This window comes from Coregonus clupeaformis, chromosome 28 (genome assembly GCF_020615455.1).
Source record: "Coregonus clupeaformis isolate EN_2021a chromosome 28, ASM2061545v1, whole genome shotgun sequence".
Taxonomy (NCBI): Eukaryota; Metazoa; Chordata; class Actinopteri; order Salmoniformes; family Salmonidae; genus Coregonus; species Coregonus clupeaformis.
Window position 1 is genome coordinate 17,398,716 of NC_059219.1, and position 19,208 is coordinate 17,417,923.

General features: G+C 43.2%; 1 protein-coding gene across 1 annotated transcript in view; it reads right to left on the reverse strand.

Moving 5' to 3' along the window:
* The window catches only part of LOC121543033 (activating signal cointegrator 1 complex subunit 3), a 160,326-nt gene that overhangs the window by 77,342 nt on the left and 63,776 nt on the right, over positions 1–19,208 (reverse strand). Inside the window, exons 10-12 of the mRNA XM_041852716.2 lie at positions 18,487–18,690; positions 17,788–17,928; positions 4,383–4,547 (exon numbers count right to left, since the gene is read on the reverse strand). Coding sequence (XP_041708650.2) covers positions 4,383–4,547; positions 17,788–17,928; positions 18,487–18,690 — 510 coding nt within the window. The remainder of the gene's footprint in view (positions 1–4,382; positions 4,548–17,787; positions 17,929–18,486; positions 18,691–19,208) is intronic.

Below are 19,208 nucleotides of genomic sequence, written 5' to 3' on the forward strand. Positions count from 1 at the left end.
TCCATACTGTAGATACACATTATGTTCATTAACAGTGTCCCAGTCAGCCTGGTTGAGTGGATAGTTGCCTTCTTACGCACACCATTTCTCCATTAATCTCACTGGTAATGGATTCTAGAGGCCGGCCGCTTTCCCTGGGCTTTATCCCAGATAGTCTATTCAATGTTTCAGCAATACCAGCACATTACATTATCAGCGATAGTTAATTATACAGTTTTCAACACTTCTGCATCTATGATACTTTACCAAAGAGCCATCCACACTAATGCCCCAAGTGATGAACGGGTTTTAAAATGCAGGTAATTACCTAAGTTTATCTCCAGAGTAATGCAAAGCCTGGCGTTAGTCTACCCAACGACAGGAGAAAATTAAATAAACCAAAACTTTGACAAGAAAAACATCACTGCTTCAGTTATCATCCTAGATTTACATAAAGAGAAAGAAGGAAAATAAATATCCTTTAGAGGCTCAACTTAATTTAGAGGCAGGGATTTCCATATTCATGAGGTTAAAAGATATGACCTTAAGCACCCTGTTCCTCCTGTGTCAGGAGCACCAGCCATGGTCCCTCCAGCAGAAAGCACTAACAATTAGGCTAGCCTGTCAGGTGTAGCGGTAATTGGACAGGAGGGATGTGTGTGTGTGTGCGAGAGAGTTTGTCGGGTGTGCGTAGTTAGGGTTGGGGGGTATCTGTGCAATGGGTTTGGGGTCCTTCAACTCCTGGTGCATTGTGGGTAGGAGTGGCGCAGTAGTCTAAGGCACTGCATCGCAGTGCTAGCTGTGCCACTAGAGATCCTGGTTCGAATCCAGGCTCTGTCGTAGCTGGCCGCGACCGGGAGACCAATGGGGCGGCGCACAATTGGCCCAGCGTCGTCCAGGGTAGGGGAGGGAATGGCCGGCCAGGGTTGTGGGTTCGCCAGGGTTGTGGGTTTGATTCCCACGGGAGGCCAGTATGAAAAAATAATAATGTATGCACTCACTAAATGTAAGTCGCACTGGATAAGAGCGTCTGCTAAATGACAAAAAATTTAAATGTAAATGAATGTTGACCAAAAAAAACACTATTACTGAACATCTTTGGGAGGGAGAAAGAGTGAACCATATAGACTCCGGTCTCTTATGCGTCTATATTTGTTTGTTTGGTTCGGTTGAGGCGGAATAAGAGATGGCGGATTTCTTTACTGGGGCCTGAGAGCGTTTCTCCAATGGTTTATAGGTCTATCTAAGCTTGTCATTTCTCAATAAAGATACACACTAACACCCTAACTCAGTGTACTTCCTCACCTTCTCACTGAAGCACATATCATTCTGAAGTCTGGTTGTTCCATGTACTCATGTGTGCTCTGGATCAAAGTTACCGCAACTTTGATGGTTAACCAAAATATTGATATGACCATATATGAGATATGATTTGTGGGTTATGACTGGCTGAGACTTCAAGACTTGTAGAGCAACAACAGACAACAGCCATAGGGTTATAGGACCCCCACAGACTTCCCTGGAAGGTTCCACAACAGAGCCCAGTGTCTGCTGTGCTGTCTGTGCTCTGACTGGTTTTCTGTCTCTTCTTGGTAACCAGAGAACTAAAGACTGTCCTTCTCCTTCAGAGAAATTGTGTTGTTTCCCCTCTTTACCTCTTCATATTTTATTGATGAGGTGACTCCTTTTTGTATTTCCAGAGGCAACAATCTTGCTTACTGTGCGCCAATCAATAATTCACAGTGTCTTAAAGACAGGAATACCTTCCAATGTGCTGTTGACTTTTGGCTCCAGTACTGCACACACACCTTAATTACAAACGCTGGCTGGAGAAACACAGGAAAGACATTTCTGCTGTGCTACTCAGGATGGTTCGATCCATCATGGATTTTATGTGCAAAAAAACAAAAACAAAAAAACACTGCCTCTGAAGCACCTGCCTGTGTGCGGTCTAGGTGAGTCTCTAGGAAGGGGAGGTGGAGTAGACTTTCAGGACGCTCCCTCAGCCCTTCTCCAGTGATAGCAGTTAGAGCTGCAGATAAATAGGCTGTGAACGGAGTCAACAGCGGTCACACGTACAGACTGCTTTTCAATTACCTGACGGTTAACCTTACCCACCCAGAGGTCCCCGACGTCACAGCACACTAAAATAAAAATAAATAAATAAACACTATCCTTTCAGTATCCTTCTCTCTCCATCTCTCCCCTCTCTCTCTGATCGATCTCTTTCTCCATTTTGTTCTCAACACTCCTCTCTTTCACTTCCAACTTTTATATCTGTCATCAATATTTTATTATTCATATTGGTATATCGATGTGTGCGTTTGTGTCTGCCCATGGAAAAGTAATTCCAATCCCTCTTGTCACCTAGGAGACCGTGAAAATTCCTACCATGCATCTCTCTATCCCACCTCCATTTATTAATTTCCTCCCTGGCTGGGATTGACACCTGACGCCAGCTCGTCACAATGGAACACGGTTGCGGGACACTCCGGAACAATGGCTCCCATTTCCCCGACTGTCGGAATTTGCATAATCACTCTAATATCCCAAACGGCTGGGCTGATTCCTGCACAGGGCGCTGTCAATCATCATAAGAGGGAATCAGGCATCCCACTCAGACACACAGCACATACCACAGACAGACAGGCTAACTAAAGCTAAATCACTGACTCCACAAACAAAGACTAGACAAAACCCTTACAATATTTAACAACGATATAAACCTGATATGGTTGAATGAGAATGACTGTGTTGTCCTAATATTAATGTCCTTGTGCATAATGTTCACCATGGTGAGGTGACCCTAGTGTAATGATAGAGGGGGGAACTGACCTGTCGGAGTGTGCTGACCGCCAGGCTAGTGTGGTGAGAGGGGACAGGGGGGGACCAGGGGGGGATAGGGTAGGATAAGAGCTGGGACCAGGGCTGTTTTGCTGTGTGACCTGGAATTTTATTTTGGGGGCACCAGTGCGACTATAATTTTTTTGAATCACCCAGAATAGTTGTTATGATTAGGCTTCGCTGTACCGCTGCTTCCGAGTGCCATACTCGCGGGCCCGGAGAGCAAATCAAGTGCACCTATAAGCCTGCGGCTGGCCAATCGGATGGCTCAGATTACCATGTCTGCAGTTTCCTCGAGCGCACAGAAAAATGTATACTATGAGATTTCAAAACGTTTAAAACCATGACTAGAGAGAGACTTAACGAATACAGCAAAGAGCTGTTGTTTTTATGAGTGAGTTCATGTTTATGGTTTTATTCAGCACTGTAAACACTTTTTATTGAACACTTTTATAAGCCATAAAATGCGCTTCTCCCTTCTTCCTGTCGCACTTCAACCAGCACTGCAGCTGCAATGAATGAGTAGCAAAGTGTATCGAAATGCTTGCATTGATATTATCAGCGGCTTGTGTCTATTTTTATAATCAAGGAATATTTCACTTTCACTGGTCATAGGAGTAACATGAATTTGTGCATGAGGCACAAATAATGCGTTGCGACTCGAGTTTCACCATCAGCTGGAAGACGGTGTCCCCTTTTTGGTCACAGTCAGTCTCAGCGGAGGGAGGGAGAGCGGAGGGATGGTGAGAGGCAGACCCTCTGCAGCACTCTCTCTCCCGCCGCTGAAACTGACCATCAGATGAAGATCAGTCCAGTAAAATAATGAAAATAACATTATTTAAATTTATGCTCACTCAGCTGTGCCTCACAAGTAATACAACAACTGATCTATTACCAGTGTGATCATAAACCATATGTTTTGAACAACATTGGCAGGGCAATTCAAGCATAGCCAATATGCAGTGATAATGTATTGGGCCTATAGCCTACTGCGCAAACCTCATTGCTACAGAACTGCTTTTAATTGGTTATTGTTGGATAGGTTTACGTTTAAGTAATGTTAAAAAATATATATAATAATTTATAATAAACAATGTCTTTAAAGGGTTATAGTTTCTAGCCACAGCATGTGCTTCAAAAGTAATTATAAACTGGGTGGTTCGAGCCCTGAATGCTGATTGGCTGACAGCAGTGGTATATCAGACCGTATACCACAGGTATGACAAAACATTTATTTTTACTGCTCTAATTACATTGGTAACCAGTTTATAATAGCAATAAGGCACCTCCGAGGTTTGTGGTATATGGACAATATACCACGGCTAAGGGCTGTATCCAGGCACTCCGCGTTGCGTCGTGCAGAAGAACAGCCCTTAGCCGTGGTATATTGGCCATATACTACACCTCCTTGCTTTATTGCTTAAATATAATTCATATATGCCCAATATAGGCTTTATCTCAATCAATAAAAAAAAAATCAGCTTTTCTGGTGCTCCTAAATTTTATGTTGTGCTCCTTTAAAGTTGTATATAAGTAGGCTGAGCCAGAGAGGTACTGACCTGTCGTAGTGTCCTGGCCACCAGGCACTCCAGAACTGGTCCTCTGTCCTCGTGTAGTAGATGCACCTCGTCCAGGATGAGGAGCTTTACAATCTGGGACAGGGCCACGTCCCCAACGCTCTTCCTTGTCACTACGTCCCACTTCTCAGGGGTAGTCACCAGCATCTGGAACACAACAGATGGACACACACAGTCAGTAACAGACAGATGAACACACATACAGAATTGATTTGTCAGTCGATCCAAAAGTACCTGTTCAGCCCCATATACTCCAAATCCATGACATAGTTATGGACAGGAGTTTTTCATGACCATCAGACCAGGGTCCTGTGTTATAACTAGGGGACAGAGTTCTTCATGACCATCAGACCAGGGTCCTATGTCATAACTAGGGGACAGAGTTCTTCATGACCATCAGACCAGGGTCCTGTCATAACTAGGGGACATAGTTCTTCATGACCATCAGACCAGGGTCCTATGTCATAACTAGGGGACAGAGTTCTTCATGACCATCAGACCAGGGTCCTATGTCATAACTAGGGGACAGAGTTCTTCATGACCATCAGACCAGGGTCCTATGTCATAACTAGGGGACAGAGTTCTTCATGACCATCAGACCAGGGTCCTGTGTTATAACTAGGGGACAGAATTCATCCTGTTCAGGTCACGTGAACAAGAAAAACTCTGGGCCCTTTGTGTCATATACACCACTTGCAACCAGAGCACTCTATCCATCATCTGTGTTATCAGTTCATCCCTCTATCCTCTATACATACCTCACTCCTCCCTTGCCAACTTCTTAATCACCCTCTCACCTGTTCCTGTTTAAAACCCAGACACTTTGGGCCCCTCTGTGCCATCGTTCTAGTGCAATTAAGCCTCAGATGATAGAACAACACAACAATGCATAATGAATGGTGTGTGCGAGCTGTTTGCCAACCCATCGGTGTGTGTTGTCTGGGTGTGCGGAAATTCCTATTAAACACTTTTTGTAAAAAGCAGTTAATTAAAGACTGTAGTTTACATTTAAATACATCTGGCTAGCCATTACTGACTGGCGCTCCTTCCTAGCAGAGAGGAAACGGTCACACGCACGCACACACACACACACACACACACACACACACACACTAGAGACTGGCACGGTGCTAGCAGAGAGGAAAGAAGTGGCTGTCTTAATTAGGCTGCAGGTTAATCTAAATGGAAGCTCTGGCTTCCAAACAAATGACTAGCAGGCCAAAGTGCTTTCTTTAATTACACAACAAAAACAATGAAGACGCCATTTGACTTAACAGGAAACACTCATTATTTTCCTTGTATTGTTTTTAATAATGTTAATATTGATCTGGTTATTTATTTATATGACTGGCTGCCAAGTGTATTACATTTATGGTTGAGAGACTCCCACGGATTGATTTCAGGACCGCGAAAACCATCCCCTAGATAAAATACAATATTTGTGAATATGCAGCGTTGGTGAAATAAAAGAGAGTGCAGTCCTGGAAAACAATGGGGCAGATAAAGACCTGTGTCAAAGTGGGCTTCCATTATAGAACATTTAGAATTACTAGAAAGGACATACACATTGAAATCAACGTTCCATGACGATCACATTGAAATAGGGTCCTAGAACTGTTCTGATGTGCAGGTTGCAGCTCGTCTGTGGTGGCCAGCTCCAGCCATATGATGAGTGGGGCTCCACCCAACGTGCACACAGTGGATCGGAACAATTCTAGAACACTAGGAGCCGTTTTCCTGAACACCTATTAAGCCTAGTCCTGAACAAAAATCATGCTGAATGGAGAATCTCCATTGAAATAACATTTGAGTCTAGGACAAGCCTAACGTGTGTCTGAGAAACCGACCCTATATTTCTTTGTGATGTGACTCAGAGCACAGGGACCTGCCCCAGCTCCGTGTTAATGAGGGGGGCTCTACCCAGGCAGCTCTACCCAGCGTGGTAACAGTGATGTGTGCAGCCATGTGGAACCCGGGGCCATGACGAGGTCTTCCCACACTACCACTTATCTACTAATTACCTGTCTGACTGACTGACTGTCTGTGTGTCCGTCTGTGTGTCCGTCTGTGTGTCCGTCTGTGTGTCCGGCTGTGTGTCCGGCTGTGTGTCCGGCTGTGGAGCAGAGTGCCAGGGGCCCACTCTGTCAATAAGTTAATATTTACTCTCTGGACTGAGGGAGAGGAACTTAGAGAGCCAACACGCCGGCTGCTCATTCACCCACCCACCCGCACACTGGCATGTCTGCAAGCCAGCAGCCTCTCCAAGCCTGTCTACTGTTACCATGGTAACTATCAGTGCCACAGAGAGAGAGAGGGGGTGTGGGAGGAGGGAAAGGTAAGAGGGTAGAATTGTTTCACTGCTTTCATACTGTAAGTGAACGACTAATGTCTTGTCAAGGCTAAAACAAACATGGAGGAACATCATAAACCTAGACAAATGTATCTAAGTGTGTGTGTGCGCACATCGACTGCATGTTTTTGATGGGAGTTGTGACAATAGCAGTCACAGAAATCAAATCAAAGTTTATTTGTCATGTACACAGATCAGCAGATGTTAAAGCAGGTGCAGTGAAATGCTTGTGTTTCTAGCTCCAGCACTGCAGTAAATGTCTAACAGTACAATACTACTACAAAAAAAAAAAAATAGAAGAAGAAATTAAGTAGGAAAAAGGTATGTACAGCAGTAGTTATATAGAATGAGCTATGTGGAGAATACAGTATGTACATATAAAGTAAGTAATCAATTAGCTTAATTTCTCAGAGATCAAATTCAATTTCAACAGAATCATATTGTAGGAATGCTAATCTTATCTGTATATAACTACAGCAATGATTTTACACATACAGTGTATGCAAACATGAGAAACAAACACTGGTGTGAGTGTGTCTGTGTCTGTAAGAGAGGGAGGGAGGGAGGGAGGGAGGGAGGGAGGGAGGGAGGGAGGGAGGGAGGGAGGGAGGGAAGACAAATGGAAAGGTCTCTTAGAAAGTTGTTTCAGATAACCAAAATTGATGAGGGTCATTAAAAAATCCTCCTTATTTACCCTGAGGTCTCTAGTGAGCTAACTTTATAGGACCTAGTGAACTTTAATGGAGTTGTTATTTGAGTTTTAATGAACTTACTCCACACTAGCAGAAACAGAGGGTATTTCATCCAAAACTCTGTAGTCTGGGTAGATAGGCTAGCAAGGCTGGCTGGTGGGTGTATGCAGGGGTAAGGATAATATTGTTGAGCCTCTGCCTGTCCATCCTCATTAAAGGATGCCCTCTCTCTCACAAGGAAACAAACGCAAGTACACACACACGCAGACACACACCTCCAAATTAACTGCTATTGACCTCATTTCCCAAGATTCACATCTCTCTCTCTCTCCCTCCCTCCATTTTTCTCTCTCTCTCACTCTGTCGCTCTCTCTGCTTTCATCTCTCCATCCTTAAGTACCAGGAGGTTTATGAACCTTTAAAGTCTAAGCTCTACTATCCTCTTTTGGATTTGCTAGATATGCTTGTTCTTGGCAACCTTTTCAGACTACTCCTTCATCTCGGTCTCCCTCTGTCTCCCTCTGTCTCCCTCTGTCTCCCTCTGTCTCCCTCTGTCTCCCTCTGTCTCCCTCTGTCTCCCTCTGTCTCCCTCTGTCTCCCTCTGTCTCCCTCTGTCTCCCTCTGTCTCCCTCTGTCTCCCTCTGTCTCCCTCTGTCTCCCTCTGTCTACCTCTGTCTACCTCTGTCTACCTCTGTCTACCTCTGTCTACCTCTGTCTACCTCTGTCTACCTCTGTCTACCTCTGTCTACCTCTGTCTACCTCTGTCTACCTCTGTCTACCTCTGTCTACCTCTCAGTGAGGTGCTCACTAGATGAAGGAGTTTAGCCTACATCCTTCACTCCATCCTCCTTTTTGTTTCACAAATCCCATTCATCCTCTTTTTCTACCTTCCTGTTTCACAAACGCAACGTTGACTCACAAATACAGTCAAACGCACTGGGGAAAATAATGACTAATAATGCAAATATATGCTTAATGAAATGAATATAAAACAAGGGAGAAGTAGTGAGAAATATGAATGATTTTACCATTGAGAGAATAAACACCTGGTTGACAGAGCTATTGACAAGTGCATTAGAGACTAGAACAAACTCATTTACAGACCACTAACTGAGACAAACAACCTAATTGGTTGATTTGCTGGGGAGCTGTTACAATTGGATATTGGATTGGACAATTGATTAATCATTTTAATTGAAAGAAAACATCTGATTGGTTATGTCACTATGAGCATAACAAGTGGCAATTTAATTGGTTTAGTTACTCAACAACAACATTATATTCATCATCTTCATTTTGTGAGTGGCAGGTTTTTCCTGACCACGGATGTATTTCAAATATTAGTTACTCTCAACTCATGTCAATTACATTTCCAATATATCCGGCGATCTTGTTAATTTGGGAGAACAGAGTAGCCTATGTAGCCATAACTACTGTAGGGCTCTTATTTTAACACCTTGAATTGGGAGAGCACTTTAAAAGAGGTTGACTAAAGTACTGCTGGGTAATGTTGAAAGCATCGGCGGTGCACAGAAAACCACATTCTCTCCCTCTCTCCTCCTCTCCTCTCCCTCCCCCCTGCGCTAAAATACAAGCACCACCTTCAAAGGCACAAATACAGTGGACAATAAACAGGATATGAATTTGGTATTTTACAGTACAACTAACTGCAGTCACCATGGCAACTACAACTAAGGCTGCTGAGAACAAGGAATCAGGAAAATGGAGAGGGGGGTAGTATAGACGAGGGAGATAAGATATGGAGACCCAGAGAACACACACACGCCTCTTGAGAGAATGTCGCACACGTAGCCACACACTGACCTCTCAGAGATTTTTCTGCCATTGTAATCATTGGGCGGGCCGCCTAAGTGTTTTTTCGGGTCGCTTAAGTCCTAACAGTTAATAAAAAACAAAAACTATATATATATTAAATGTATATATTTATATATATTACATATACATATATATATATATATACATATATATATATATATATAATTATTTGTAATTCATTTTCGGGATGAAAAACACTAAGTGTAAACTTAAAACACTAAAACCAGATATAAAGTATGCATGTAGAAAAGATAATGGTGCTATATATTTTTTATAATATTAACTTTGAGAACTAACACCAAAATAAAAGCTAGACAGTCGGGAGAATTGAAAATTCCCAAAACAATGAATTTAGCAGCATTCCTTTTGGTCTGAGCAAAAGAACACAGCATTATCCATGGGAAAAATGAATAGAATTGCAGGAAACTAGCTTTAAAACTGCAAAAAGGGTCTTGTCAATGATCTCAAGGCAGCTGGGACCATAGTCACCAAGAAAACAATTGGTAACACACTATGCCGTGAAGGACTGAAATCCTGCAGCGCCCGCAAGGTCCCCCTGCTCAAGAAAGCACATATAAAGGCCTGTCTGAAGTTTGCCAATGAACATCTGAATAATTCAGAGGAGAACTGGGTGAAAGTGTTGTGGTCAGATGAGACCAAAATCGAGCTCTTTGGCATCAACTCAACTCGCTGTGTTTGGAGGAGGAGGAATGCTGCCTATGACCCCAAGAACACCATCCCCACCGTCAAACATGGAGGTGGAAACATTATGCTTTGGGGGTGTTTTTCTGCTAAGGGGACAGGACAACTTCACCGCATCAAAGGGACGATGGACGGGGCCATGTACCGTCAAATCTTGGGTGAGAACCTCCTTCCCTCAGCCAGGGCATTGAAAATGGGTCGTGGATGGGTATTCCAGCATGACAATGACCCAAAACACACGGCCAAGGCAACAAAGGAGTGGCTCAAGTAGAGGCACATTGAGGTCCTGGAGTGGCCTAGCCAGTCTCCAGACCTTAATCCCATAGAAAATCTGTGGAGGGAGCTGAAGGTTCGAGTTGCCAAACGTCAGGCTCAAAACCTTAATGACTTGGAGAAGATCTGCAAAGAGGAGTGGGACAAAAATCCCTCCTGAGATGTGTGCAAACCTGGTGGCCAACTACAAGAAACGTTTGACCTCTGTGATTGCCAACAAGGGTTTTGACACCTAGTACTAAGTCATGTTTTGCAGAGGGGTCAAATACTTATTTCCCTCATTAAAATGCAAATCAATTTATAACATTTTTGACATGCGTTTTTCTGGATTTTTTTGTTGTTATTCTGTCTCTCACTGTTCAAATAAACCTACCATTAAAATTATAGACTGATCACGTCTTTGTCAGTGGGCAAATGTACAAAATCAGTAGGGGATCAAATACTTTTTTCCCTCACTGTATACAGGAGGTACCAGTACAGAGTCAATGTGCGGGGGCACCGGTTAGTCGAGGTAATATGTACATGTCCTAACAGTTAATAAAAAACAAAAACTATATATATATTAAATGTATATATTTATATATATTACATATACATATATATATATATATATACATATATATATATATATATATATATATATAATTATTTGTAATTCATTTTCGGGATGAAAAACACTAAGTGTAAACTTAAAACACTAAAACCAGATATAAAGTATGCATGTAGAAAAGATAATGGTGCTATATATTTTTTATAATATTAACTTTGAGAACTAACACCAAAATAAAAGCTAGACAGTCGGGAGAATTGAAAATTCCCAAAACAATGAATTTAGCAGCATTCCTTTTGGTCTGAGCAAAAGAACACAGCATTATCCATGGGAAAAATGAATAGAATTGCAGGAAACTAGCTTTAAAACTGCAAAATGTTCTCTCAGCTCAATGGCAGAATAAAAATAATAATAATAATAATAATTTAAAACTGCAAAAAAAAATCTCAGTTGCATGGCAAAATTTGTAGAATTGCATGAAATTAGCTTTAAAATGACAAACATTTCTCTACAGTGCCAAGATGCGGGCCTCTAAACTTTTCTCAGAAATGTAGCCGTGTCGTCGGCCAACCACCTAAGAACCTTTTTGATCCAGAAAAAACCCTGCCTCTGACCTCCGAGTGACCCTGCATGACTGTGACTGGGGTCTAGTGTGAGGAACTATGTGGTGGTGCTGGCCTCTCTATGGATTATCAGTTCTATCAGTAGCTGTGTTGCAGTGAAGGAACAGTCATTTTATCAAGCCTGCCAGAGAATTAAGTACAGGAGGACACCAGCGAGAGATAAGGAACTGCACTAGTCTCCTACATAAAGCAGGGGAGAGGGACACTATCATCGTTGGAGGGTGTGTGTGTGTGTGTGTGTGTGTGTGTGTGTGTGTGTGTGTGTGTGTGTGGCGCCTGAGCGCATGCATTCGGAAGCCTCGCCAATTCTTGTTTTTATGACTTTTATTTTGAACTAAGACAGGAGAGCAACCATTATCTATACTGCAGTTGTGTAAGTTGCTGTGGCTGTGTGACTCATGGACACAATATTGTCTCCTACTCTTCACTGCAGAATGCCAGATGTGTGACTGAAGTCTGTGATGTGACCTGAAGCTAACTGAGCCCAAATTGCAGTGTGAGGAGACCAGCTGTAACACACTGTTATTGGCCCTGTGGATCTCAAATTAAATCAATTTTTATTTGTCACATGCGCCGAATACAACAGGTGTAGACCTTACAATGAAATGCTTACTTACAAGCCCTTAACCAACAATGCAGTTTTAAGAAAAAAAGTGTTAAGTAAAAAATTGATAAGTAAAAAATAACAAATAATTAAAGAGCAGCAGTAAAATAAAATAACAGTAGGGAGGCTATACAGTGAGGGAAAAAAGTATTTGATCCCCTAATGATTTTGTACGTTTGCCCACTGACAAAGAAATGATCAGTCTATAATCTTAATGGTAGATTTATTTGAACAGTGAGAGACAGAATAACAACAAAAAAATCCAGAAAAACGCATGTAAAAAATGTTATAAATTGATTTGCATTTTAATGAAGGAAATAAGTATTTGACCCCCTCGCAATCAGAAAGATTTCTGTCTCCCAGGTGTCTTTTATACAGGTAACGAGCTGAGATTAGGAGCACACTCTTAAAGGGAGTGCTCCTAATCTCAGTTTGTTACCTGTATAAAAGACACCTGTCCACAGAAGCAATCAATCAATCAGATTCCAAACTCTCCACCATGGCCAAGACCAAAGAGCTCTCCAAGGATGTCAGGGACAAGATTGTAGACCTACACAAGAATGGAATGGGCTACAAGACCATCGCCAAGCAGCTTAGTGAGAAGGTGACAACAGTTGGTGCGATTATTGGCAAATGGAAGAAACACAAAATAACTGTCAATCTGGCATGGGGCATGGGGCTCCATGCAAGATCTCACCTCGTGGCGTTGCAATGATCATGAGAACGGTGAGGAATCAGCCCAGAACTACACGGGAGGGTCTTGTCAATGATCTCAAGGCAGCTGGGACCATAGTCACCAAGAAAACAATTGGTAACACACTATGCCGTGAAGGACTGAAATCCTGCAGCGCCCGCAAGGTCCCCCTGCTCAAGAAAGCACATATAAAGGCCTGTCTGAAGTTTGCCAATGAACATCTGAATAATTCAGAGGAGAACTGGGTGAAAGTGTTGTGGTCAGATGAGACCAAAATCGAGCTCTTTGGCATCAACTCAACTCGCCGTGTTTGGAGGAGGAGGAATGCTGCCTATGACCCCAAGAACACCATCCCCACCGTCAAACATGGAGGTGGAAACATTATGCTTTGGGGGTGTTTTTCTGCTAAGGGGACAGGACAACTTCACCGCATCAAAGGGACGATGGACGGGGCCATGTACCGTCAAATCTTGGGTGAGAACCTCCTTCCCTCAGCCAGGGCATTGAAAATGGGTCGTGGATGGGTATTCCAGCATGACAATGACCCAAAACACACGGCCAAGGCAACAAAGGAGTGGCTCAAGTAGAGGCACATTGAGGTCCTGGAGTGGCCTAGCCAGTCTCCAGACCTTAATCCCATAGAAAATCTGTGGAGGGGAGCTGAAGGTTCGAGTTGCCAAACGTCAGGCTCAAAACCTTAATGACTTGGAGAAGATCTGCAAAGAGGAGTGGGACAAAAATCCCTCCTGAGATGTGTGCAAACCTGGTGGCCAACTACAAGAAACGTTTGACCTCTGTGATTGCCAACAAGGGTTTTGACACCTAGTACTAAGTCATGTTTTGCAGAGGGGTCAAATACTTATTTCCCTCATTAAAATGCAAATCAATTTATAACATTTTTGACATGCGTTTTTCTGGATTTTTTTGTTGTTATTCTGTCTCTCACTGTTCAAATAAACCTACCATTAAAATTATAGACTGATCACGTCTTTGTCAGTGGGCAAATGTACAAAATCAGTAGGGGATCAAATACTTTTTTCCCTCACTGTATACAGGAGGTACCAGTACAGAGTCAATGTGCGGGGGCACCGGTTAGTCGAGGTAATATGTACATGTGGGTAGAGTTAAAGTGACTAAGCATAGATCATAAACAGAGTAGCAGAAGCGTAAAAGAGGGGGTGGGGGGGAAATGCAAATAGTCCGGGTAGCCATGATTAGCTGTTCAGGAGTCTTATGGCTTGGGGGTAGAAGCTGTTAAGAAGCCTTTTGGACCTAGACTTCGCGCTCTGGTACCGCGTGCCATGCGGTAGCAGAGAGAACAGTCTATGACTAGGGTGGCTGGAGTCTTTGACAATTTTTAGGGCCTTCCTCCCAGACACTGTTATTGGCCCTGTGGATCTCTGTCCCAGACACCGTTATCGGTTCTGTGGATCTCTGTCCCAGACACTGTTATTGGCCCTGTGGATCTCTGTCCCAGACACTGTTATTGGCCCTGTGGATCTCTGTCCCAGACACTGTTATTGGCCCTGTGGATCTCTGTCCCAGACACTGTTATCGGTCCTGTGGATCTCTGTCTCAGACACTGTTATCGGCCCTGTGGATCTCTGTCTCAGACACTGTTATCGGTCCTGTGGATCTCTGTCCCAGACACTGTTATTGGCCCTGTGGATCTCTGTCCCAGACAGTCTAGTGTTGATGTTGTCTCGATCCTGTTATTTCCCTCTGCTGTCTAAACCCTGCTACTCTATAACAGATACCCTTTTCACACTACTGAACCTATCGAGCCAAACCAAGCCAAGCTGTACTGGGCTAGCCTGTTTACCTATCACCATTGTTACTGGAATGGACAATATAAAGAAAGAGATCAGAGCCCGAACAGTACGGTTAGGGTTGGCGCTATAGCAGGACAATGACCCTAAGCATACTGCTAAAGCAACACTCGAGTGGTTTAAGGGGAAACATTTAAATGTATTGGAATGGCCTAGTCAAAGCCCAGACCTCAATCCAATTGAGAATCTGTGGTATGACTTAAAGATTGCTGTACATCAGCGGAACCCATCAAACTTGAAGGAGCTGGAGCAGTTTTGCCTTGAAGAATGGGCTAAAATCCCAGTGGCTAGATGTGCCAAGCTTATAGAGACATACCCCAAGAGACTTGCAGCTGTAATTGCTGCAAAAGGTGGCTCTACAAAGTATTGACTTTGTGGGAGGTGAATAGTTATGCACGCTCAAGTTTTTTGTTTTTTTGTCTTATTTCTTGTTTGTTTCACAATAAAAAAGATGTTGCATTTTCAAAAAAAGATGTTGCATGTAAATCAAATGATACAACCCCCCCAAAAAAATCAATTTTAATTCCAGGTTGTAAGGCAACAAAATAGGAAAAATGCCAAGGGGGGTGAATACTTTTGCAAGCCACTGTATACAGTACCAGTCAAAAGTTTGGACACACCTACTCATTCAAGGGTTTTTCTTTATCTTTACTATTTTCAACATTGTAGAATAATAGTGAAGACATCAAAACTATGAAATAACACACCTGGAATGCACTTCAACTAACAGGTGTGCCTTCTTAAAAGTTAATTTGTGGAATTTCTTTCCTTCAGTAAAGCGTTTGAGCCAATCAGTTGTGTTGTGACAAGTAAGGGGTGGTATACAGAAGATAGCCCTATTTGGTAAAATACCAAGTCCATATTATGGCAAGAACAGCTCAAATAAGCAAAGAGAAACAACATTTATATATTTTATATTTGAGATTCTTCAAATAGCCACCCTTTGCCTTGATGACAGATTTTCACACTTTTGGCATTCTCTCAACCAGCTTCACCTGGAACGCTTTTAAAACAGTCTTGAAGGAGTTCCCACATATGCTGAGCACTTGTTGGCTGCTTTTCCTTCACTCTGCCTTCTGACTCATCCCAAACCATCTCAATTGGGTTGAGGTCAGGGGATTGTGGAGGCCAGGTTATCTGATGCAGCACTCAATCACTCTCCTTCTTGGTAAAATAGCCCTTACACAGCCTGGAGGTGTGTTGGGTCATTGTCCTGTTAAAAAACAAATGATAGTCCCACTAATCCCAAACCAGATGGGATGGTGTATCGCTACAGAATGCTGTGGTAGCCATGCTGGTTACGTGTGTCTTGAATTCTAAATAAACAAAAAATCTCCAATTTGGACTCCAGACCAAAGGACACATTTCCACCTGTCTAATGTCCATTGCTCGTGTTTCTTGGCACAAGCAGGTCTCTTCTTATTATTGGTGTCCATTAGTATTGGTTTCTTTGCAGGAAATCGACCATGAAGGCCTGATTCACACAGTCCCCTCTGAACAGTTGATGCTGAGATGTGTCTGTGACTTGAACTCTGTGAAGCATTTATTTGGGCTGCAATTTCTGAGGCTGGTAACTCTAATTAACTTATCCTCTGCAGCAGAGGTAACTCTGGGTCTTCCATTCCTGTGGCGGTCCTCATGAGAACCAGTTTCATCATAGCGCTTGATGGTTTTTGCGACTGCACTTCAAAGTTCTTGAAATTTTCCATATTGACTGACCTTCATGTCTTAAAAGTAATGTCTGTCGTTTCTCTTTGCTTATTTGAGCTGTTCTTGCCATAATACGGACTTGGTATTTTACCAAATAGGGCTATCTTATGTATACCACCCCTACCTTGTCACAAAACAACTGATTGGCTCAAATGCATTAAGAAGGAAAGACATTCCACAAATTAACTTTTAAGAAGGCACACCTGTTAATTGAAATGCATTCCAGGTGACTACCTCATCAAGCCACAAGAGCATTAGTGAGGTCGGGCACTGATGTTGGGCGATTAGGCCTGGCTCGCAGTCGGCGTTCCAATTCATCCCTAAGGTGTTTGATGGGGTTGAGGTCAGGGCTCTGTGCAGGCCAGTCAAGTTCTTCCACACCGATCTCGACAAACCATTTCTGTATGGACCTCGCTTTGTGCACGGGGGCAATGTCATGCTGACAGGAAAGGGCCTTCCCCAAACTGTTGCCACAAAGTTGGAAGCACAGAATCGTCTAGAATGTCATTGTATGCTGTAGCGTTAAGATTTCCCTTCAATGGACCTAAGAGCCTGAACCATGAAAATAGCCCCAGACCATTATTCCTCCTCCACCAAACTTTACAGTTGGCACTATTAATTCGGGCAGGTAGCGTTCTCCTGGCATCCACCAAACCCAGATTTATCCGTCAGACTGCCAGATGGTGAAGTGTGATTCATCACTCCAGAGCGCGCGTTTCCACTGCGCCAATGGCGGCGAGCTTTAGACTACTCCAGCCAAAGAAACAGTCAAAAACTGTAAAATGCCCATCCTTATTACATGCACACAATAATTCAATTATTGTGAATAGTCAGATTAATATAATAGTCCGATTTAAACGTTTACATGCTTTGAAAGAAGACCGATTTCCCAAATAATCCTGTTAACATGGCCATATCTGAAATTAGGCTACCTGATGGGACTTTGACAAATGCAGAAAATCGCCAAACAAAATAAACGTTCTACCACAGCATGTTATTTTTGTGAAACATATTTGATTCTGAGTTCGGACATATAAAGTTAACATGTGAAAACAATTTCTAAGATGCATACTTTCAGTTTTTCCAAACTCACATCACTCTCGCAAAATAATTTTGAAATACATTGCTATAACTTTGATTAAGGTGTTTTTTGTTCTAATAATTCTAAAGATTGCTCAGAACACCAGGTGTTTTAATCAGCATATGCTTACTTCGATTTTAACCTTACACAGGTGAAGATAAGTAGAGTAAGGTGTTTACATGACTATTGCCATAACCGACCTACTGTCACAATCAGTTTAATATCGATTTATTAGTGTGCATGTAAACGTACTCAGCGTGAAGAGGGTACGGAGCTCCTGTGATCCAGAGAGCCGAGCTGAGAGCCAACCACTGGGAGGAGCTAGAGAGCAGACGTGAGGCAGAACACAACTCCACTCTGGACCAATGGAGCACAGGGAAAGCCTACGCAGAAACTGTGTGCGCGTGTGTATGCTTGCGCACATGTGTGTGTTTGTACAGTACCTGTGTACGCAGGATCTCCCCTTTGGTTAGCTGCATGTCTCCAGTGAGCTCTTTGACAGCAATGCCCAGTGGCTCCAAACGCTTACTGAAGTAATTAGTCATCTCTGCTGCCAGGGCCTTCATAGGAGCTACATACACTATCTACAGAGAAAGGGAGAGAGGGAGGGAGAGAGAGAGGGAGGGAAGAGAGGGAGAGAGGGGGGAGTAGGAGAGAAGAGAGAGAAAGAGGGCAGCAAGAAAGAGGGAGGGAGATACATACATATAGAGAAAAGGGAGAACGGTGTGCAGGGAGGGGGGAGAAGGAGCGAGAAAGTGATAGAGAAAGTGGAAGGCCACGGTCATGATAAATGAGTGAACAGCACAGTATCACTTGTTCCCTGGCAACCAGCATAAATCACTATTTATTGAAAAATATGAAGCAGGCCACTTAGATTAAGAAAGTTTAATGGAGATGTATGAAAAGTGGCTATCGTCGCTGGCTGGCATTGGGTGTGTGGTGTTAGAATGTGTGTGTGTTAGAACATATGTGTGTGTGTGTGGGGGGGGGGGGGGGAGGGGGGCTTTATAAGGACAACCAATAATACATGTGTTCACTTTGCTGACTATGCCTGAGTTGATCTACTGTATGTATGTACGTCTCGCTCGCTCTCACACACACACACACACACACACACACACACACACACTGCTGAGTGGTACCTTGAACTCGTCCTTCTTGATGACCCCTCCAGGTTGGAGGTGCTGTCTGATCTCATGGAGGACTGTGAGCATGGCGATGTTGGTCTTGCCGGCCCCGGTGGGGGCACAGATGAGCAGGTTCTCATTGGTGTTGTAGGCTGTCTCAAACACTATGGACTGGATCCTGTTCAGACGCTGCATCCCCTTAAACACCAACTGACCAACCTGGAATGAAAGCGGGGCGAGAGATAGAGTGGGGGAGGAGAGAGAGAGAGCGAGAGAGAGAGAGAGAGAGAGAGAGAGAGAGGGAGGAATACAATAAGAAAAAGTTAAAATCACAGAGTCATTATGAGAGTCATTATAAAGACAGACATGGGAGCATGATGATACAAGTCTAACACACCGGTCACTACGGAGCAGAGTGGACGGGAGGGATGGTCAGAGCCCCCCACACATACACACAAGTGTACAACTATCTACCATAGATTGACAGACAACTTCCCTCATACTATTTGGCCCGCAGGTGGTTTTATTTGGCCTCCCAAGTATTCTGAGCAAAAAATAAATTTTGGTAGAATTTTCATTGTTGGACATAAGACTGTAAAAACACCAGGAAATCAGCTCCAAGTGATTTTAATTTAAGAAATCTGTTCCCAAGTTGTCCCACATATAATAGAGAGACAAGTGATCATATACAAATGTACAGTGAGGGAAAGAACATGACTTAGTACTTGGTGGCAAAA